The sequence below is a fragment of the Acanthamoeba castellanii genome (assembly GCF_000313135.1).
Source record: "Acanthamoeba castellanii str. Neff unplaced genomic scaffold scf7180000084711, whole genome shotgun sequence".
Taxonomy (NCBI): domain Eukaryota; phylum Discosea; order Longamoebia; family Acanthamoebidae; genus Acanthamoeba; species Acanthamoeba castellanii.
The window spans coordinates 39,307-60,360 of NW_004457391.1; the positions used below are offsets into that span (position 1 = coordinate 39,307).

General features: G+C 59.4%; 7 protein-coding genes across 7 annotated transcripts in view; 3 read left to right on the top strand and 4 right to left on the bottom strand.

The window, feature by feature from the left end:
• The window catches only part of ACA1_377350 (YDG/SRA domain containing protein), a gene marked incomplete at both ends in the record, with an annotated part of 6,163 nt that extends 3,209 nt beyond the window's left edge, over positions 1-2,954 (top strand). Inside the window, 8 exon segments of the mRNA XM_004337596.1 lie at positions 44-804; positions 815-1,096; positions 1,188-1,443; positions 1,595-1,688; positions 1,770-1,830; positions 1,937-2,052; positions 2,158-2,396; positions 2,493-2,954. Of these exon segments, the coding sequence (XP_004337644.1) occupies positions 44-804; positions 815-1,096; positions 1,188-1,443; positions 1,595-1,688; positions 1,770-1,830; positions 1,937-2,052; positions 2,158-2,396; positions 2,493-2,954 (2,271 nt within the window).
• Positions 2,955-3,140: 186 nt separating this feature from the next.
• Positions 3,141-4,292, bottom strand: ACA1_377360 (PB1 domain containing protein; the record flags this gene model as incomplete). The annotated part of the gene is made up of 1 exon (XM_004337597.1): positions 3,141-4,292. The coding sequence occupies one exon, from the start codon at positions 4,290-4,292 to the stop codon at positions 3,141-3,143; it is 1,152 nt and encodes a 383-aa protein (XP_004337645.1).
• A 355-nt stretch (positions 4,293-4,647) lies between these two features.
• On the bottom strand, positions 4,648-6,971 carry ACA1_377370 (uncharacterized protein; the record flags this gene model as incomplete). The annotated part of the gene is made up of 10 exons (XM_004337598.1): positions 4,648-4,914; positions 4,982-5,121; positions 5,231-5,316; positions 5,470-5,507; positions 5,627-5,701; positions 5,798-5,906; positions 6,033-6,114; positions 6,223-6,418; positions 6,512-6,568; positions 6,768-6,971. 10 exons carry the CDS (start codon positions 6,969-6,971, stop codon positions 4,648-4,650), a joined length of 1,254 nt encoding a protein of 417 aa, XP_004337646.1.
• Positions 6,972-7,429: 458 nt separating this feature from the next.
• ACA1_377380 (uncharacterized protein) lies at positions 7,430-8,396 on the top strand (the record flags this gene model as incomplete). The annotated part of the gene is made up of 4 exons (XM_004337599.1): positions 7,430-7,538; positions 7,604-7,766; positions 7,858-8,062; positions 8,127-8,396. 4 exons carry the CDS (start codon positions 7,430-7,432, stop codon positions 8,394-8,396), a joined length of 747 nt encoding a protein of 248 aa, XP_004337647.1.
• Positions 8,397-8,532: 136 nt separating this feature from the next.
• Positions 8,533-11,996, bottom strand: ACA1_377390 (acylCoA oxidase like protein; the record flags this gene model as incomplete). The annotated part of the gene is made up of 16 exons (XM_004337600.1): positions 8,533-8,681; positions 8,780-8,965; positions 9,088-9,235; positions 9,363-9,484; positions 9,565-9,795; positions 9,869-9,965; positions 10,044-10,154; positions 10,257-10,344; positions 10,455-10,552; positions 10,630-10,807; positions 10,895-10,976; positions 11,069-11,158; positions 11,245-11,278; positions 11,363-11,499; positions 11,605-11,752; positions 11,880-11,996. 16 exons carry the CDS (start codon positions 11,994-11,996, stop codon positions 8,533-8,535), a joined length of 2,016 nt encoding a protein of 671 aa, XP_004337648.1.
• Positions 11,997-12,243: 247 nt separating this feature from the next.
• On the top strand, positions 12,244-14,686 carry ACA1_377400 (plexin repeat domain containing protein; the record flags this gene model as incomplete). Its single annotated transcript, XM_004337601.1, has 8 exons — positions 12,244-12,334; positions 12,535-12,702; positions 12,906-13,018; positions 13,120-13,465; positions 13,617-13,766; positions 13,830-13,991; positions 14,244-14,337; positions 14,542-14,686. The coding sequence occupies 8 exons, from the start codon at positions 12,244-12,246 to the stop codon at positions 14,684-14,686; spliced, it is 1,269 nt and encodes a 422-aa protein (XP_004337649.1).
• A 196-nt stretch (positions 14,687-14,882) lies between these two features.
• On the bottom strand, positions 14,883-20,988 carry ACA1_377410 (uncharacterized protein; the record flags this gene model as incomplete). Its single annotated transcript, XM_004337602.1, has 26 exons — positions 14,883-15,043; positions 15,166-15,284; positions 15,383-15,631; positions 15,726-15,880; positions 15,968-16,071; positions 16,158-16,259; positions 16,360-16,529; positions 16,609-16,727; positions 16,864-16,977; positions 17,079-17,222; positions 17,290-17,499; positions 17,629-17,791; positions 17,860-17,943; positions 18,030-18,173; positions 18,275-18,399; positions 18,474-18,704; positions 18,776-19,039; positions 19,112-19,261; positions 19,345-19,475; positions 19,564-19,678; positions 19,767-19,871; positions 19,977-20,106; positions 20,214-20,314; positions 20,421-20,611; positions 20,683-20,740; positions 20,884-20,988. 26 exons carry the CDS (start codon positions 20,986-20,988, stop codon positions 14,883-14,885), a joined length of 3,744 nt encoding a protein of 1,247 aa, XP_004337650.1.
• Positions 20,989-21,054: the final 66 nt, after the last annotated feature.

Sequence of the window (21,054 nt, forward strand, 5' to 3'; positions counted from 1 at the left end):
GGTCCAGCTGCGCGCCGAGAAGCGGGCCTTCCGGTTCATGCAGCGCGAGTGGGAGCGGCAGGTCGACGCGCGGTCGCTGCAGGCCCAGGGCCACACCTCCGACCAGCCCATCGTGCTGGCCGACGATGACAACGATGTCGATAAGGTTGACGACAAAGCCGGCGACAAGGTCGACAAAGCCCCGCAGGCCGCCGTTGAGACGAAGCACCGGCAGGTCGAGGTCGTGGTGGTGGACGATGACGAGCCCGAGGCGGTGGCGCCGGCAGCGGTGGAGCCGCCGAAGCCGCGCAGGATCGCCAAGAGAAAGAACAAGCCGCAGCCGTCAGTCATTTCCGAGGAACAGACGCCGGCGGCGGCGAAGAAGGCCAAGCGCTCGGACAGCTCCGGTGGCGGCGGTGATGACGGTGGTGGTGGTGGCGACGGGGCGAAGGCGACGCTGCAGGGCCTTGACGTCGAGGCCGGCAGCCACAAGCTGATGGAGAAGGTGGTGGCGGTGGTGGATGAGCGCGAGCTCTTCACCATCGTCAGCGACGACGATGACGAGACGACGAACGGCGACAACGAGGAGGACGATAAGGACGACGACGACGCTGACGAGAGCGAGGGTGTGACGGCCACGCAGGATTCCCCGTGGTCTAGCCCGCCGGCACCAGTCCCGCCAGTGGTGGAAGCCGAGGAGAAGGCCGGCGAGGCGCTGCGCTCGGAACCTGCGGAAACGAAGCCGGGCAATGAAGCTGTGGTGGTGGCGCCGCCACAGAACGAAGCCGAGGCCGAGGCCGAAGGCCGAAGACTCCAGAATTGGTCGTGGGCCGAGCGATGAAGCCACGGGTGCGGCGGAATCCGCCGTGGCGCGCGTGGAGGAGGAGACGGTGCGAGACGTCACCGCGGCGCTGCCGGCCGAACGCGTAAGCGACGCCCGACCAGACCAAATGGCGCGGGCGCCGCCGAAGGAAGAGGCTGGCGGCGCAGACATGGCGAGCGAGAAGCCGGGCCATGACGAGGAGCACGAAGAAGAGGAGGAGGAAGAAGAAGAAGAGCCGGCGCAGCTGCCAAAGTGTCGCGAGTGCTGCACAACCGAAACCACCACCTGGATGAGGTACCTGTCGTGCGTGTGCGGCGGTGGTGCGTGTGTGTGCGGTTTGAGGCGTGTGCGCTGACTGTGATTGATTGGCGTTGGTTCGAGTCAGGGGTCCCGCGGGTCCCTGCACTCTTTGCGACAGCTGCGGGCACCGGTTTAAGAAGGAGGAGGACGCGCGAGAGCGCGCGCGCATCGAACGCCGGCAGGCACTCGCCGCGCGCAAGAAGAAGAGGAAGACATTGCTCGACAAGCAGTCCCCAGCAGGGACGCAAAAGAAGCGCCTCAGCCCCAAGGCGACCACTTCGGCCAACGACCAGGAAGAGGACTCGCCCGTCATCGGCAAATACGCCACCGGCGTTCGCAACGTATGCGTCGTGTTGCGTGTCGTGTCGTGTTGCGTGTCGTGTTGCGTGTCGTGTGCGTGTCGTGTCGTGTCGTGTCGTGTCGTGTCGTGTCGTGTCGTGTGTGTCGTGGTGTGTCGTGAGTGCCTAAGAATCGGTTTTCACGTGATCGCAGGAAGCGGCGGCCTCGCGCGTAAGGCGGACCAACGAAAGGCTGGGAGCGTCGATCCCCAGCTACCCGCATCCGGCTTCATTCGGACCCATCGATGGTACGAGCCAGTCCCAGAGAGAGAGGGAGAGGAAACGCACTCGCCACCGCACTCACCACCGCACTCACGCACACGCGCCAGGCGTGGACATTGGAGACTGGTTTCCCAACCGAATCATCACATCCAAGAGCGGTGTGCATCGGTACGCGGCGACCTGCATCGACGGGCTCGGGCAACTTTGCTCAACGTGTGGGGCTGTGTCGTGTGTCGTGCGTTTCGCGTCGTTTGTGCGTGTGCGTGTGCGGCAGGCCGTGGGTGTCGGGCATCCATGGGACGGCCAAGACCGGCTGCTATTCAATCGTACTCAACGGCGGCTACGAAGACGACGTCGACCACGGAACCACGTTTCTCTACACCGGCAGCGGTACGTTACACCTCTTCGTGTGCGGTGGTGTGTGAGCGTGTGCGGTGGTGCGTGTGCGTGTGTGCGATGTAACCTCATAGCGATAAGCACGCGCGCACTCTTCAGGCGGGCGAGACCTCTCGGGAAACAAGCGCACGGCCCCGCAGACCTCGGACCAGCCCCTGAACAACAACAATGCGTCGCTGGTCAAGAGCTGCGACGACCACACCCCGGTGCGCGTGGTCCGCGGCAAGCGCTCGGGCGCGTACGCCCCGACGGAGGGCTATCGCTACGACGGCCTCTACTACGTCACCCGCTACTGGCAAGAGCCGGGCCAGAGTGGGTTCAAAGTCTGGCGATTTAAGGTAACGCACACGCACACGCACACGCACACGCACACGCACACGCACACGCACACGCACACGCACACGACGCTTACATTTTGCACGCCACGGGCGCAGTTCAAATACGGAGAGGACCAGACGCCTCCGTGGGAGATGGAAGGCTACAGTGAGCACCGAGAGCGGTGGGACACCAAGCACGGCCTCACGCAGCTGTCCGACGACGAAGGCGAAGGCAAGGATGATGACTCAGATGATGACGAGGAGGAGAACGAAGAAGAAGCGCCGGACGATGGACACAGAGGAGGAAAGCGTCGGGTGAAGCTGGAGGAGGAGGAGGAGGAGAGAGACGATGGGGGACATGGGCACAAAAAGGAGGAGCGGGCAGGCCATCGAGCAAAGCGCGCCAAGGTGAAGGCGGAGACCTCCGCCAAGACGACGAAGCCTGCAATGAAGAAAAAGAAGTGGGAAGAGAGGCAGTCCAACGAGCCGGCCAATATCAAGAAGCGGAAGGTCATGGAGGCCCATTCCGCTGCAGACAAGGAGAACGCCAAGAACGGAAGCCCCGAGCGGGTGGCTTGACGCAAACAACAAAACAAGAAAGCACAGTACACAACACGCCAGAGGGTTGTCGTTCCATTGTTTGCTGTTTGCTGGTGTCGATCGTGTCAGGGTCATGAGGCAAAGAAGGGAATGAGTGGCGTTCAACAAGATTTTATGTGTGCAAGAGAAAAGGAGGACACGGATGCCGCTTGGGAGAGTCTGCACTCAGGCGAAGCAGTGGTGGTGGAAGCGGGCTCGGGGCACACGAGGAAACGCGAAGCCCGGCATCGGTGGGGTAGCGCAGAAGCTCTGGCGCGGGTGGTGAGGGCCGTGGCCGTGGCCGTGGCTGAGGTCGCGGCAGCGGCGAGGCCCATGGGCGTGGTGGTGACGCCCGGCGCCCAGGCCGTGGTGTGCCTTGGGGCAGCGGAGAGCCTGATGCGCACACTCCCTCTTGGCCATGCGGTGGAGGAGAAGCGCCTCGATCTGGCGCGATCTGTGCTCGGGGTGATGGTGCTTCTTCCACTTGTGGTCGTGGTGGCCGCAGTGCTGGGGCTCGCACGCAGCGTCGTCGATGTGATGGTGGCGATGGTGGCGCGGGTGCGGCTGGTGGTGAGGATGGTGAGAGTGCAGCTGGTGGACCTCGTGGTGAGGACCGTGGCGGTAGTGATGGCCCACGAGGTGGTGCGGTCCGGGCTTGGGCTCGCACTCGGCGTCGTCGATGTGGTGGCGGCGATGGTGGCTTTGGTGAGGCTGGTGGTGAGGACGGTGGGGACCGTGGTGGGGACCGAAGTAGTGCCGGTGGGGGCCGTGGTGGCCTCCAAAGTGGCGGTGCGGGCTGTGGTGGCTGGGGAAGAAGCCCTGAGGCAGCAGCTCATCAGTAGCGCGAGCTGCCTTCCTCTGGCGCCACAGGCGGGCAGCCTCCTCCGCGAGGTCTACGTTGCCGTTCCACTTGGCCACGAGCTTCCTGCACCTCTTCTCGGGTACATCGAAGCCCTCTTGGTCGAGTCTCTTCTTCAGCTCCTGCGCGGCCTCTTCGTGTTTGGCTGTGTCGTCGTCGTCGGCGTAGGCCTTCTTGTCCGCACAGTTGGCCGATTCCTCCGCGTTCTTGGTGGCCAGGAACAGATGTAGGCTCTTGTCCTGGAAGGAGTTGAGGGCGTAGCGCAGCTCCTCATCGGACGAGACGCACACGCGGTCCTGCTCGTCGTCAATGTAGCGCAGGTCGAGCTGGTGGCGCTCACTGAGGCCGAAGGACTTCCTCACCTGGCGCTCGAGCTCGGCGAAGCTTGCGCTGGCGGTGACCACCGTGCGTGTATCGCTGGCTTGGGTGACCTTAACGTAGATGGGGAGGTCGGTGGTGGTGGTGGTGCTAGATTGCATGTTGGCCGCTATGTTGGAGGTGCTGTATATGTAGTCTTGTGGGCAGTGCGAGTTGGAATAGACGGTCTGGACCGGCCAATTTTATACCCGGGCTTGGCCGTCGCTTCCCTGAACTCTCAGGTTGGACTGTCGCCCGAAAGTTCTTGTTTGCGGGCCAAATCAGAGTACATCCCGGCAATTCGGTCCCTTCAGTTTTCGCCGTAGCCCATCCTTTCCCCCAAATTTCGCCATTAAGTCTTTCTTGAATGTGCCGCAATTTGTCCGCAGAAAATAATTTTATTTCTTTTTTCCTTCGAAAAAGACTTCGCGCGCTTTCCGCTTACTCACTGTGCGCGGGATAAGCAGCAAGCGTGCTTTACTGTGGTTTGGGTTTGGGTTTGAGTTTGAGTTTGGCGGCGAGCGGGCGTGGCAGCCACTCGCCCGGCTGGAGGCCGGAGGCGAGGGGCAGGTTGGCCCTCCGCGTGGCGATGCAGTAGTACAGCACGCCGTAGCTGCAGCCAAGCATCACCGCATACGTGCTCCACGCGCTCGAATTGAGCAGCAAACACAGCTGCGACAGCACCACGACGCTCTGGGCGAGGATGACGATGGTGTGCACCCGCTCCGGTCGACCGAAAAGCACCTGCGCCACACAACAAATAAAATTCATTATTATAATGATGATTTGATTAATAATAATTATCACGTACGTAGATGAGCCAGGGGAGGTAGAGGCCCGGTTGCGCCGAGTTAAGCGCAGCGATGGCGACGTAGTGCTTCCCACGATGCCGCACCACCACGCCCCGCTCGTAGGGACCGGCCTCTCGAGACCACGTGCCTACTCTCTCGTCTGGACATGACCATGGTGACGTCAGCACACCGACACGGGAGACAGCGATATATTTTAAAGTAAATAAATAAATAAAAAGTGAAGCAAGAAGGCAAGAATGGTGGCGCACCATCTCGTGTGCTCTTGCTGTGGGGTTTAGACGTGGACTCGTCGCTATCTGACTCGGCATGTCCGTTACCCTCCGACTCCTCTTCACTGCGCACGACAATGCGTTTGGGGGGGGAGGTGAGTTGAGGGCAGTGGTGGTGATTGGGGGGGTGTAGAACAAACCTCTCGTCCGAGATTGGAGAGGCTCGTCGAGTCGCGCCGCAGATCCGCCAGCACCCGAGCATTTGTGAATGTAGGTACAACTCGTGAAATGACGTGCACAGCAGATGCGCGAACAGCTGGCGAGAGTACACAGAACGCGTGATTGTGAGAGATTGCGAGTTACCGTGCGTGAGTCACACACATACACACCTCGCCCGAGAGATGATGGGTGAGTGGACAAAGAATGTGCGCGTACCATGACAAACGAGTTGAGGGTGATGTACAGCACGATTATCGCACAGCGAACAGAGTCAAAGTACAAATAGTCATGCTGCACACAGCACATGTGTTAGCCAACGCTCAATCGCAATAGGAGCACGCACGCACGCACGCACGCACGCACGCACACGTGTAGCAGACTGGGCACCTGTAGGAATTTGAGAGGGAGGAAGCCAGCAAAGTAGCCGCACTCGAGCGAGGAATAGGCCACCCCTTTCAGTCGGTCGACGAACCACTCCGTGGCTTCTTCCGCATCCCTGCGGCCGATTGGAGTGAAGGGCGAACCAACCGCGTCAGCAGCATATCATTGGCCCCACCACCGGCGGTGTACGATGACTGGGCGGTCGCGGTGGACGACGAGTTCGGTGAGTGGAGGTTCGAACCTTCCGTAGTAGCAGCTGTGCTTCGACGACTTGCCTTCGTGCTTCTTCTTTTTCGTTCCTCTCCACGCGAGCCCGTAGCACGCTACGTACAACACAAACCTAATCATGGACCCGGGATAGTTGAGTTGGTTGGCGTTCGTCCAAGTCACACACACACCACACACACACACACACACACACACACACACACGGGTGTGGAGAGGGACGCACGGGTAGACGAGGAAGAGGAAGTTCTTGAAGGGATGCTTGAGGAAGAGCTGGAAGAAGAGGTACACAGAATTGGACACGATGACGGCGATGATGATGAGGTTGAGGTAGATCTGCGGCGACGACAGCCGCGACGGGCTGTGCCAGCGGACCTGCTTCCAGTAGCCCAACAGCACGCGCTGTAGAAAAAGAGGCCGCATGAGCTTGTCTTTCAAAGCGTAGGTAGCGAGAGCAATAGGAGGAGGAGGTGAACGGGTGTTGTTCGTACGAACCTTGAGCAAGACGATGACCGTCAGGAAGAGCAGGTAGAAGTTGTAGTTGTAGAAATTCTGGAGGTGTGTGGTGGCGGGTGGTATTTGAGTGAGCGTAGGTTACAGAGAAAGGGTGAGAGAAGGATCCGGACGAGATGAGATCATCATAAAAAGAGAGGGTTTCGAGGAATGAACAATGAATGGACACCACGAAATGGGAGGATGGAAGGCCTGCCACCCTGGTGCGGCGATTGGTGATGACGAAGGGGAGATGTACCGTCCGGTAGATGTTGAAATTCTGAAGGACGGTGTGGAGGAAAAGGTAAAGGAAGAGCATGAGCTCGAAGTGGATGCTGGCCTGCCCAACGGGAGCGTGTAGCTGTTCGATCTTCCGCAGCATCTCGTCGAGATCGTACACGGATGGCCGGGCAACAGACGAAAATGGGGAGTAGAACTGCGAGATCGTCCCGCTGTCGTGCATCGCTGCACGCTTAGATGCGCTCGCTGTCGTAATTGGCGCCTGCTTCGAAGATGCGCCTCCATTAGAGCTTCCGTTCGAGGAATGAGGTGTTTTCTTGTCCCCGCCCCCTGACTTGGCGGATCCCTTGCCGTGGCGCCCTCCGCGCCTCATCTTAACGCTTGCAATTTCCGCCCAACACCCCGATGAGGCCTTCTCCAAGTTCGAGCCTCTTCGCGTCGGCCAGTGGATTCTTTCTTCTCCTACCCTCAGATTGAATGCGCCCCGCCTCTGCTCGGCACAAGAGGCACGTGCTTCACATTCCATTCCGTTATCTGAAAAGGAAAATAAATATAAATATAAAGGAAAACAATTTCTTTTATCCTGCCCATCTAATTTGGTTTTCTTTTGCTTTTCACTTCTAAGAAGTTTTTGACAGCCTCACTTCTCGGCGCCAAGCAAGGCGCTCATTCGAAGCACACATGATGGGAGATTTTGGCATCAAGAAGCGCTACATCGTAAAGGTGAAGGACCCTGCACATATAAAGAAGAAGATTCATCCTGAAGAGCTGTGCATCAATCGAAAGACCGGTACATGTTGCACTCGGCCCACAAAAGAGTTTTGTTTCATGCATCCTGATATTGCTTGTGGGCAGGATGCTTGGACGTGGCGCCCGAGTTCTTCTCGAAGGTGTGGGACGAGCACCAGACCGATGACACGTGGAACGCGTGGGTGTGCATAGAAGACGACGGTAAGGCCAAAGTGGTGGGCTTCATCGTGCTCCAGGTCTTCGTGCACGACTCCACTTACTTTGCCTGGTGCGCCTACTTCCCAGCAGTCCCAGCTTCAATGAGGTCTTCAATGCTCGTCTTCTTCGAGCTGACATCTTTGGCTGCTGGCCAAACACAGGGGCCCACCGCTCAACAAGCGCGCAGCCAAGCCCGACCCAGTGACCGGCGCCATCAGCAACGTCGGTGAGATCAGCTGCTTCTGCGCCCAGGGCTGCGGCGCACTCCTGCTCGACGAGGCCCTGTCGTGGGCCGCCAACAACACCAACTACCACTACGTCGTGCTCAACTCGACCGAAGGCGCTGCCAACTGGTATCGAAGCCACGTACGTCGCCCGCCAGCCTCTTGTATGCTGTCGCTGCTGATGATATGATTCGCCTGCGGTGCAGGGTTTTGAGGACATCAAGGCCTACAGGCTGCCGCCGCCGTTCAGTCAGTACGCACACGCGCGCCACTACCGGGAGCACCTCTACCGCCACCGGCTGGGCGACGACATGATCGACATCACCGTGGACGAGCCGTCGCGCATGCTCGTCGTCGACCTCGACCAGTTCAAGAGCAAGCGTCAGGGCGAGGAGAGTGAGAGGGAAGACGACGACGACGACAACGACCCCACGAGCCACAACTACAAGCTACGAACCCTCACCATCACCCGGTAGTGGTGGTGGTTTTCTTTTTGTACAGATTGTGTTTCTAAGGCAAGGAGAAAGCTTGAGGCTTGTTTTCCTCCACAAAAAGCACCACCTCTCTGCATCATGTCGACTCCCAAACTGGCCCGAAGAAGAACACACACGATCAGAGGTTGGCTTTAGTCTCGCCGGCGGCCAGCGGGAGGAGCTCGCCGCGGATGAGAGGGCGGATGTGTTCATAGCCGGGCGCGACAGGCGACTGGTTGAGCGGCTCGCGCTGCACAAACTCGTACAGCGCCTCGTACACACGACCGTCTGGGCACGTGCGTGCGTATGTGTGTGTGTGTGTGTGTGTGTGCGGATCGTCAGTGAGCGCGCTGACAAAGATCGCTGGGTTATTGTGCGAGGCTTACCGTAGCGGCCGAGGCAGCTGTTGAGGGAGTGGTCGGAGAAGTTGAACGCGTCCACGAGCGCAACGGCGTCGGGGCGGAGGGCCACCAGCAGCCCGCGCACGGCCTGGCGCACCATGACCGCCTGCTCCGATGACAGGTAGCCGCCCTCAAGGAAGAACCTCGTCTCCTGCTCGACCTGGTACAGCGCTGCACCATCGCTCACACCACCACCGTCAACAAAGAGCGAAGAAGAACAACGAAAAGAGAGGAAAAAGCGAAATCACAAAGAGTGTGGGCTCACCAAAGAGGTCGCAGAGGCGCTTGAGTACGGGGATAGAGCTGTGGGTGCCGCGGCTTGACTTCACTCTCGAGCGTGGCGCTGAAGCTGAAGACGATGGTGAAGAGACAGTGCATCTTCGACAGATGCGCGATCTCCACCAGGCTGTTGTTCCACGCCTCGTGCGGCGCCGTGCCGCTCTAGCAAGAGTGACGATGAAGGTGAGCCACCACTACTCACACGCCCAAAAGACGAAGAAGAAGACGAAGAAGAAGACGAACGAAGAACAAAGAACGAAGAACGAAGAACGAAGAACGAGCAACAGACCTGAACTTGGTGAAGCATGCCGAGGGAGAGTTCGTGAAGCAGCCTGGCGCACACGTGCATGTAGGCATGCAACTGCCGTTGCGGACACAGGAAGTCTTCCGCGCTCTTGGCCGAACACTTGGCTGCGGATCGCAAAACGAGGATGAATTTTTAAATCAAAAGAAAAGGGCAGCAGTGGCAAAGGCTTGGGGGTGGGGGGTACCCTGCAGGAGGTCGTCTACATTCTCCAGATACTTGATCTTGGGCTCGGCAGAAGAGGCGGCGGAACCGCGGCGCAGCTTCTCGTAGGCCTTCAGCAGGTAGCGGCCGGTCTGCTGGGTCAGCAAAAAGTTCTCGCCCTCGGCGGTCAGCACCCCGACGTAGTCGGCAAAGAGGCTGCCGAGACCGCTCGAATGCGTGTAGCCATGCCCGCCGCACGCACGGCGACACACCTCTGGTTCACGCCATGGTTTAAATTCATGTCGACTAGTACCAATCCAGGGTCCAGGCGGGTTGGTGTGGTGTACCAATGCCCTCGGCCGTGATGGTCGTGGTGAGGCTCTTCAGGCCCGAGCTGGTGGCATGGACCTCGGGCAGAGACGACAGGTTACCGCTGGTGATTCCCTACGCGAGCACCACCACCACCACCACCGTTAGCGCGCCATCGGTGGCGAACAGCGCCGGGAGTCGGAAATGGTTTACCTGTGCGAGCTCGTCGAACAGCTTGCGCATGTAGCGCCCGGTGAACTTGAGCGCATAGGCCGCCGCCAGGTACGGGAACACGCGGTACTGCTGCATGCGGTAATCGATCACCTACGCGTGCACGCGCACACAAAACCAGACGCACGCCCGCAGCAGTGATTCGAGTTGAGCTGCAGCGCCCATGAAAACCTATGGGTCGCATAAGTGGAATACCTGTTTCTCTGGCTCGCCCTTGCCCGGAGCAAACTGGCACCGAACAGCGGAATAGCGAATAGCGATCGTGACCGCCTTGGAGAGAGTCCTACAGGTGGAGGGGACCAGAATGCGATGCGTGAGATTAGCTTAGCGCCGCGCTGTGTTGTGTGTGTGTGTGTGTGTGTTGTGTGTGTGTGTGTTGTGTGTGTTTGCTACCTTGAGGCCTCCTCGACCAGCGAGGCGCGAATGTAGAGCATGCCAAAGTAGGCGATCTTATCGTGAGCCGGCTTGCTGTAGCGTCCCTCTCTGTCCACCTGCATCAGCAAAACCTCTGTCAGAGAGCACCAACCGGCCGGCCAACAAAACCTTGGCTGGAGGCTGATGCGCGCACCTTGGCGAAGCCCATGAGCATGTGATCGCGCGGAACGCGGACGTGGTCGAGACGGAGGTATCCGTTGTCGTTCGAGTCCGTCCCCAGCTTGGGTCCGATGTCGCCCACGGTCACGCCCGGCAGGGGCATGTGATTCTCCAGCGAACGGATCGGCACAATAAACGCGTGTACGCCGACCCTATGACACACACACCACACGCGATAAGCATGAACGTGCGTGCGTGCGCGCGTGCGGTAAAGTGAAGAGCCGAGTGCGAGGGTTTACCTCTTGCCGTGAATGATGAGCTGTGCCATGGCGACGACATGCGTCGCCGTCTTGCCCATGCAACCTGGCCACCACTTGGTCGCTGTGCGACCGACCAAGGAAGAGTAAAAATTCAGCGTGTTGCGTGTGTGTGTGGCCCAGATCAACACTTGAAGAAGCGGAGTGGGCCGGAACCAGTCAGGGTCGGGGTGTGAAGCTCAAACTCGTCGGTCTCAGGCACGAACGTGGCCGTCGTCTCCAGTCCCTGTACATTCGATCCGTGACCTGCCCAGAGAGAGAGAGAGAGAAAGTGTAAGACCAGAAAATTCTGAAGTTCACGAGGCACACGCCAGACGAGTAGTGGGACATACCCAGCTCGGTCTGGGCATAGGCACCGATGATCCGCTACACAACGAAAGAGACAAGAGAGGGTCAATTGGCCACACCAAAGGTGGTGCAAAGATGAAGATGAATCTCGCGTGCGCGTACGTATTGCTCGGCGAGGGGCAACCACTTCTGCGCCTGCTCGGGCGAGGCCTGGCTGCGAATGAACGGAACGAAGGCGATCTCGTGGAGCAGCGTCGGGAGGAACTCGGTCAGCGCCTCCTCCGTCAGCAGCCGCATGTCTGCCGACACATGAATACGACCGTGGTGCAGACACGTTCACACGTCGTGTGTCAGTACAGCAACACCACAGGCTCCGCGTTGGCCCAGAACGTGGAGGGAAGCACCGGTCTGGTTGAGGCCGAGCTTGGTCTTGTAGAGGTGGAGGTGCTTGACGAGGCCCAACGCGTGCTGGTAGCGCTCCGTACGGTTGCGGAAGTGCTGGTCGCGATTGTCGAACTCACGGTCCTTAGCCACCAGAGCTCGAAAGTTCTCCTGCAACCATTAAAAAAAAATAACATCATTCATTATTGAACATGTTTTATTAATAAAAAGAACAATAAAGCAATAATCGATTTTAATACTTGTTATTAAAATAATATTAAATAAGGGAGGGGCGTACTCGTCGTGGGGTGGCAGGGTCGAGGAGGAGAGTAAGGTCTCGCACGGGGAATGACGCCCCCTTACGTTCGGCTGCCAGCAGCCCAGCTCCCGAACGCACCACTTGCCCTGCTTCCATCTTTTTGATCTAAAAAGTCAAAGAAAAATGATTTTTCTTTTTCCCGGCTACATAGTTGACATTCCATGTTAATAGCATCTCCACTTTTTCTTTGTCTTCTTCACTCCCCCCTCCTTCATCTTTCCCTCTCCTTCTTTTGGCTCTTATTCTTCGGTCGTTTGGTTCTTCGGTTGTACTTTGGGCACCATCCACACTTCCAGTTTGATTTAATCTGTAAAAAAACAGATTCGTGTGGAGCCACAAGCAAATGAAGATGAGTGGGAGGGGGGCTGCCACCGGCTTGCCGCTCCTTCTACTCCTTATGGCCACGTGCAGCGTCGTCCTCGCCTGGTCCGACAGTACGCTCGCCCTCCACTGTTATGATTGATTTATTTACAATACCTTAATTATTTCTCCATCATTATCGGCTGGGAGGTGCGGTGGTGCATGTGCGTGTGCGGTGGTGCGTGTTGCACGCGGAGCTTTCCTACTAACGTCGCTGTGTCGTGTGCGACGCAACCATTTCGCCACGCAGTGCCATTTAAACGTCAGCCGCCAGACTGCGGCCAATTTGGCAACTGCACGACCTGCACGGGCAAGGGCGGCTGCGGCTGGTGTCTGCAGCCCACGGGCAACAGCCTTCTCAACGGCTCCTGCGTGCCCGGCGAAGACTCCGGACCCACCAACTTCCTCACCTGCAGCCGATGGTTCTACCAAGACTGTCACAGTACACTATTTGACCCACGACACGCACCACCGCACACACGCACACGCACACGCACACGCACACGCACCCGCACACGCACGCACGCACGCACCCGCACACGCACGCACGCACGCACGCACGCACGCACGCACGCACGCACGCACGCACGCACGCACAGCGCAGTACCTTACCCGCACTTGGCCTCGTCTGGGCGTGCGACACAGATTTGACTGAGTGCGAGGCGGCTACATGTGGCGACTGCGCCGATCTGAGCGGCTGCGGGTGGTGTGCGAGCTCCAAGTTTTGTTTGCCGGGCAACAGCACCGGCCCGAACGAAGTGCGCACACGCGACACACGACACACAACGCACCGCACACAGCACCGCGCGCACCGCACACACAAGACGCAACTAAACCGTAACCGTCGCGCGGTGTGTAGGATCACCTGGCGGTGTGCGCCAAGCCGTACTGGATCTGGGGCAAGGCCAACTGTCCGCTGGAGCCCACGGTCACGCCGTCCCAGTCGCCCTCCCACTCGCCCTCGGCGTCGGCGTCGCCCTCCATCAGCCCATCGGCCTCCGCCTCGCCGTCGGCGTCGCCCTCCAGCTCGCCGTCGGCCACGCCGTCGCCGTCGGCCAGCCCCGACCTGTGCCCCACACTGGGGACCAACTGCACCACGTGCGTGGCCGGCGCTCAGTGCCTGTGGTGCCCCACATCCAAGGCCTGCTTTAACTCCACCCGCTCGCCCGGCCAATGCCAGGGCGAGGCCACCAACGAATGCTACGGTAGCCCAGCCTGCCGTACCACCTTCTACAAGAGCTCTTGTACTCAATCACTCGCTTGTGTGCGTGTGCGTGTGCGTGTGCGTGTGCGTGTGCGTGTGCGTGTGCGTGTGCGTGTGCGTGTGCGTGTGCGTGTGCGTGCGCGTGTGTGCAGATGAGTACTGCGCCAACTTCACGAAATGCGCGGACTGTACCAAGCAGACGGTGTGCGGGTGGTGCAACTACACCAAGTGCGTGGCGGGCTCTCACCTCCGGCCCGACCGCGGCTCCTGCCTCGCCTACCAGTACGGCAGCTGCGCAGCGAGTAAGTGCTCCCGCCTTTCGCTTTATTATATATTATTATTTTATAATTATTAAAACGCCACAGTCCCGTGCCCACAGTTCGCCGACTGCGCGGCGTGCACGCAGCCGGGCAACACGCACTGCGCGTGGTGCGACCCCAGCCTGAAGTGCCTGCCCATCGCCAACCCGCCGCCCAAGCCCGGCGATGCTGAGTGTCCGTCCAACTGGTTCTACGGCGAGTGTCCTGGTACGTTGACCGAACCGCACGCACGCACGCACGCACGCACGCACGCACGCACGCACGCACGCACGCACGCACGCACGCACGCGCAGTGGGTGTTGAGGGCAATGATGAGCAAATACTTGCAGATTCATTTACGTGATGGAACCACAAAACTTCTCTGTATTCTGATGCCTCGAGGAATATATCGAGAGCGCATTAGCACTGCGGCAGTGCGTCACCGCCCGCTTACTCGATTCTCTCTCTTTCTCGCCGCAGCGCCGGTGGACTGCGGAATGCACCGATTTCAACTCCCACTGCTTCTGGTGCACCGAGAGCGGAATGGGCTCCTGCTCCTCATATTCCCGAGGCGGTACCTCTACTCCCTTCTACTTTCTCTGCGGTGTGTGCGGTGTGTGCGGTGTGTGCGGTGTGTGCGGTGTGTGCGGTGTGTGCGGTGTGTGCGGTGTGTGCGGTGTGTGCGGTGTGTGCGGTGGTGTGTGCTGAACCAAAAATTGGCAGGTGCTGTGTGCATGCGCGACCCGAGCAAGTGTCATCTGCCGCCGCACAAGCCCAGCGGGGGCGACGACAGCCTTGGCGGCGGCGCCATCGCCGGCATCGTCATCGGAAGCGTGTGCGCGGCGGGCATCATCCCCGCCGCCGGCTTCCTCTGGTACCGATTCTACTACAGCCGACGGCACTACTACGCCACCTTGGCCTGATCGGCTCACAACCGTCATCATCGACGCCAGCATCACCAACACCACCATCAACGACCGCTAGAGGACTTACCGACCGACCACTGGCAGACAACAACGCAACTCTACACTATTATTATTTTTCCCTTTATTTTCTGTTGTTGCACACGACAGAGGCAAACGTGGAAAGAAATATAAAGAAAGAAAAGAAAAGGGAAGATCAGGCAAAGGTACGCTTGAGGTCGCCCACCTCGGCGGTGTCGATGAGGGCGATCACGGCGGAGGCGAGACCCTTGCCGCAGGTCACCAGCTGGCCCTCGGTCGTGCTGTCGACGCCCTCCGACGCCGTCTTCACCGCGCTCAAGATCTTCAGCTGAATGCCTGCACACGACACACACGACACACACGACACACGACACACATGACACACACGACACACGACACCGCACACGCATAGTTAGTGGAATGTGAGACTATGTGAGATAGGAATGTGTGGCCTCTACCAAAGTTGCGGGTGGCGTGGGCCGAGGAACGGAGCTGATCGATGATCTTGGGGTCGCGGCACGTCTTGCACATCTCCTCCGTGTGCTTGCCGATCTCCACCGACATGTCCGAAATCGCCCTAAGCCAGCGCGCACACAGAGAGACGGGAGCAAGTCAGACACAACACACGCGACCGCACACGCTACCGCACACGCCGCACGCACGGAAGGCACGTACTTTGTGGCGCGGATGATTTCCTTCTTGTCGCCGCGTTGGGCGGCCTGCGAGAGTTTGGCCATCTCGAGGCCGATGCGGCGCGAGGCGTTCATGATGCGGCCCTTGGGCGTGGAGTCGTCGTAGGCCGAGCGGCCGACCAGGGCCGCGTCGATGGCGGCCGCCGCGCCGGCCACGGACGTCACCTTCGACATGTCGGCCCTGGCCCGCGGCTGCTCCTTGGCCGCCACCCGCTTGCCCGCATCGACCAGCCTGGGCCACCCAACAATGGATGACGTCAGCACAGAAATGGACCACAGTCAGCCACGCAGCTGACATCAGCCTGGCGCGTGCGAGGGCGGCGTACGCGGCGTTGGCCTGCTGGGCGGTCTTGACGTGCTTGAGGGCCTCGCTCTTCTTGGCGGAGTCAGTGGGCGCCGCCGCCGCGGTGCGCAGGGAGGCCATGAGCGCCGGCTTGGTCGTCTCCAGGCGCTTGGCCTCGGCAACCAGTATCTCCTGCACCTGTTGTCGCACGCACCGCACGCGCACAAAAACCCACAGAAATCAGCGCACGCAACGCAACGCGACGCACGAGTCGAGTGGGAGGACCTCGGGGTGTTCGGTGTTCCTGTGGGCCAGCTTGGCGGTGGCCACCTGCAGGTCGATTCGCCTCTCGATGCTCGGGATCAGGCCGCTGACGGCCGAACCGTTGCCTGCGGCGCACCCCGACGACATGTAAGAACCAGAAGAACGAAAAGCGATTGAAGAACGAAAGGCGACAAAAGAACGAAGCGAGTACCCGAGTTGATGGCACGGGTGACAGCGTCGAGATCGGCCTGGAGCGAAGCGCCGTTGGCCACCAGCTTATCCTCGGGCGGCGAAGCAACCGCCGCCGCCAGGCCTGATAGGCAAATTAATTAATTAAATAAACATATTTCGTTTAATATATATAAAAGTGAAATATAAAAAAGAATAAGAAATCAGAATAAAAGAGAGAGTACCCTTCGAGGCCTTCTTGATGTCGGCGAGGAGCTGCTCGATGGCCTGGTGCAGGGCGGGGTCGTTGGGGGTGCGCAGCAATTGGGCGGTGAGCGTGCGGAGCTGCTGCAGCTGCTCCTCGGCCTTCTTGATCGCCGTCAGCAGCTTGTTCCTCTGCTCTGCATCCTTGCACCTGCCAGGTTTCATCCTGCGTCAGCCCTGCGTGTGCGGTGTGTGCGTGTGCAGTGTGCGAGTGTGTGTGCGGTGATTACCGGTCGGCAGCGGCCTTGGCCAAGAGGATCTGCTGCGCAAAGTCGTCGGCGATGGCGCTCAGTTCTTCGTACGAGGCACCACTGACTTGGCCCAAGCTGTCAATCCTTCGCACCAGGTCCTGCTCGCACATCCACACATGATCACCACCACCACCGGCAAGTCAGTCATTTTCAAGCGTTGGGTGTCGTGTGTGTCGTGTGTCGTGTGTCGTGTGTCCTGTGGCCGCCGCGTGTGTCGTGCGGTCTGCCACGTACGTCAGCAGACTGCTGGATCCGGTCTTCAGCGTCGGCGGGAGACACGAGCGTGGCGAGGATGAGATCGTTGAGCTTTTGAATTTCCTCCAACGAGCCACTGAGCTGATTGCGCGCCTGCACATCCCCCAAGATACGCCGTGAGAAGTTGAGCCGTTGTGTGTGTGAGTGTGTGTGTGTGAGTGTGTGTGTGTGTGTGTGTGTCGGTGGGCGCGTACGGTCGCGTTGCCACCGGCAGCGGACGCGACGTGGGGAGTTGCCAAGCCGCCGGTGGCTTGCGTGAGCTTGGCGCCAGAATCCAGCAGTGCACCGCTAAACGCGGTGTTTGGCTTCTTGTCCGCCGCGAGCTTGGCCAGCAACGCCTAGTGTGTCGTGTGTGTGTCAGCCTTGATTCACGATGCGTGAGTGGAATGTTTGGAAGAATGTAACCTGCTTATGAAGGGCCTTCTGGAGAACGGCAGCGGCGGCGGTGGCATCTTCGGTGCGGCCGGCGCGCACGGCTTCGTCGACAGACCGCACGAGCCCATCGATGCGCGCGGCATTGGCGATCATGAGGGCCTCCTCGGACTTGGCCATCGCGGCGCCCACAAGCTGCGCTCCGGCGGCCGACAGTCCGGCCATCCCGGCCGTCACCTTGGCCTGCGCGGCACGATCTCCCGCAACCGCAGCTACGATTGTTTTCACGTGTGAGAACCATCACTGACACCACCGCACACGCACACGCACCAGCGCACACACACACGCACGGCACATGAGCGTACCGGGCACGTTCTCCTTGATGGCGTTGAAGGCGGCCGCCATCTGGCTGCATGCGCCCAGCACAGCTTGCTTCCGGGCCGGGTCGGTGATGTTGGCCGATATGGCCTTGGCGATCATCATGTTCTTCTTGAGTGATTCGAGCACGTCGGCCAGCGCAGCCTCCGCCGCGGCGCTGATGGCAGAGAGGTCGTCACTCATTAAGTAAAAGGGAGGGAAAAAGTAGAAATGTAGCTCGGGTACCTGTCCCTGTTGGCGATGGCCAAGGCGAGTGCGTCCAGATTGCGCGCCATCTCGGCGTTGGCCTCCAGCAACTGCTGCTCGGGGCTGCGCGCACCACACAAGCCCACAGGCCACACACGCGGTAAATAGCAGGAGAAATGCAACAGAACTGAAAGGGCGCGGGATGGAACCTGAGGGTGATGGCAGTGCCCTCGGCGCAGGCCGACTGAAGCGAGCGCACGCCGTCGGCGAAGGCCTTCTTGGCCGCCGGGTCGTTGGGGTTGGTGATCACCATCTTGGTCGAGTTGACGAGCTCCTGCATCGCCCTCGCAATCCTGCAAAACCCAATGGAGACCGGTTAGTGGGCGATTGCTTGAACGAAGAAAATCGACGAACAAAGGACGAAGAACGAAGAGCAAAGAGCGAAGAAACGCACCTGGCGGCGGCGTCGTTCATGCGATTGGCGGCCTCCGGATCGCGGGAGGCGGCGGCGACCGCCTTGGCGAGCGCGGCATGCTGGCCCACGGCAATCGATACCGCCTTCAACGCGTTCGCAATCTCCTGCGGGATCCCGAGGAGTGAGTGAGTTGAGCGTCATTTGATCAGCCATAGCGCGGAGTGGAGCTGGCGAGTACGTGAGCGTCGCCCCGGGCCTCGGCAGCGGACAGAGCGGCCAGCGCGTTGTCGACCTTGGCCTGGGACAGCGCCAGACGGTCCTCGGCGCTCATACCGCCCTCGGCCGGCCTCGCCCCCTCCAGAATCGTGTTGGTCAGGTCACCCATCTCGGCGAGCGTTGCGTCCAGCTTGGCCAGTGCGGCGGCGTCGCGAGGATTCCTGGCGACCATCTGCGCATCCGACAGCAGGCCCTGCACACAGCAAACAACGATAAAAACGTCAGTAAATTGAATGAAATCAGGTCTGGTGGCCTGATGTGGACCTTCATCTTGTTAGCGAGGTTGGCCAGGGCGGCCTGCAGGCGCTTGCGCGAGTCGTCGTCGAGGTCTCCGTTCAATCGGGCAACAGCCTCAGCGACCGCTTGGCAGGCTGCGCTGGTGGCGTTGGCGTTGCCGGCAGTGGCCGCGGTCCGGACATCGCGCAGGGAATCGTGGACGGCCATGGCGTCGGCCGTTATGGGGTCCATCGCCGCAGCGGCGCTCAAATCCGCCACGCGCGCCGCAGCCTGCTCCACAGCCGCCATCGCCTGCCAGTAGAGGAATGTAAGGAATTAGTGAGTCTTTTTGCCGTTCCGAGTAAGGCCGAGCGACTGGCGTACCGCTTGCAGCCGCTGGAGAGCGGCCTTGTCGCCGGGCTTGGCCACCACCTCCTTGTAGGCGGCGAACAGGTCGCGCAGGGTCTGCGCCAGCCGCTCGGCCGCGCCCTTCAGGCTGGGGTGCTTGTCCGCCGCCAGCATTCCATCAATTCCCTGTCCGCCCAACATTCCATTCATACTGATGAGTCTCTGATGTGGCTGCAAACGGCGCGCGTGCGTGCATGCGGTTCGGGTACCTCCTTGATCAGCGTGCACGCAGCGGTGGCCGTGGCCTTGTCGGCAGTGGCCAGCGACTCGGCGAGAAGGGCCAGACCCGCGTCGACCTTGGCCCGCTCAATGCCCATCTCAGCAGCGCCCAGCAGCGGACCTGTTCGGTGGCGCCAAACAAGCGCGATCAAAACGTTTGGGTGAACATTTCGCAAACGTTTAGAGAATTCGGGAAAAGGCGCACGTACCGGGGAGGCTGTCCTCGCCGTCCTCCTCAAGGGGGATATCGAGATCGAGACCAGCAAACAGGGTCGACGACGATTCCTTGGTGTAGTAGATGATCTCCTCGATCGCAGAGTTGATCTACATCGAATCAATACCAGACATAGAGGTCAAGCCTGTGCGCGCGTGTGTGTCATGTGTGTCGTGTGTATGATGCGCAGGGTCAAACCTGGTCATGGTAGGCATTCCTCTTGTTCAGTTCGGCTTCGCCGGCTTGGCCTTGAATCAAGGCGGCGGTGAGGTGGATCTCCTGCTCGGGTGCCGTGGAAATGACCTACAAAAGGCCAAAAACACACAACGACATGCGTAAGAATGTGACAAGTAAAGCCCAGTCGACAAGAACAAGCCAGATAAAGAGGGAGGCGATCGCATTCCGTACTTCGTTGGGCTTTTCGAGCTTCTTCTTGAGGATGGGGTCGACGATGTAGTTGACGCGAACGGTCACGATCTTGGAGAGGCTCACCGTCTTGAAGATGTACTCCCGCACCACTTCGGGAATGTCAACCACGCTGTCACCACATCATGAATGTAGACGTCTCAGCACTAGCACGCACCACCGCACATGCGTCACCGCACAACATAGCACGCACGCACACACACGGAATTCCTGACATACTTGCGACAGTCCACCAGCTTGTCGTTCCAGTCCTTGGATTCCCTGGCCAGCCGAATGATTTGGCGGATGTCGTACAGATCGGCCGTTTGTAGCAGAAACACCTGGAATTGAGTGTGTGGTTAGTGTGTGTGGTGTGTGTGGTGTGTGTGTGTGTGTGTGGTGTGTGGTGTGTTGTGTGGTGAGCTGCGCGAGAGGTTGTGGACGTACGGTGCGCTGCATGAGGGACTTGGCGGCGAGGAGGAGCGACTTCTTGGCATCCTTGGAGATGGGATTGTCGGCGATGGTCTGAATGTCGCGGTTGATCGCGATCACGCACTGCTGCAGCTCCTTGGTCGAGCTCAGCATCTCCTGCTCCATCTTCTTGTCCAGCTCGCCCCACATCGCTGCCTTCTTCGTAGCTGTCAAAGACGAAGAAGAAGACGAAGAAGTGAGTGCCATGCAACTCAAGAGAGGAAGAGGAGGCGTGTACCGAGGTCCGCGAGGAACTTCATGGCGTGCAGCAGTGCGTCCGTGTTGAGGGATTTGAGCTGCAATACGCAAATAAAGTTAAGAATAAATAAAGGTTAATGAATGGAAAAAAAGGATCATAAGAAATAAATAGAGGGAGGGCCGAGGAAAGAGATTGGAGTGCACTTGAGATGGAGATCGAATGACAGAGGGGGAAAAGCACCTTGGCACCTGTCTCATCTGCTTCGGTGGAGAAGAGCACACACTGTAGAATACAATCGGCGATGGCCTCCAACACTTCGTCTACGGTGGCCTTGCTCGCCTGCATCTCTCGTTCTTTTGTTGTTTGTAGCACAAAGACAAGGCCTTTATTCTAAATTAATTATTTGTCCGC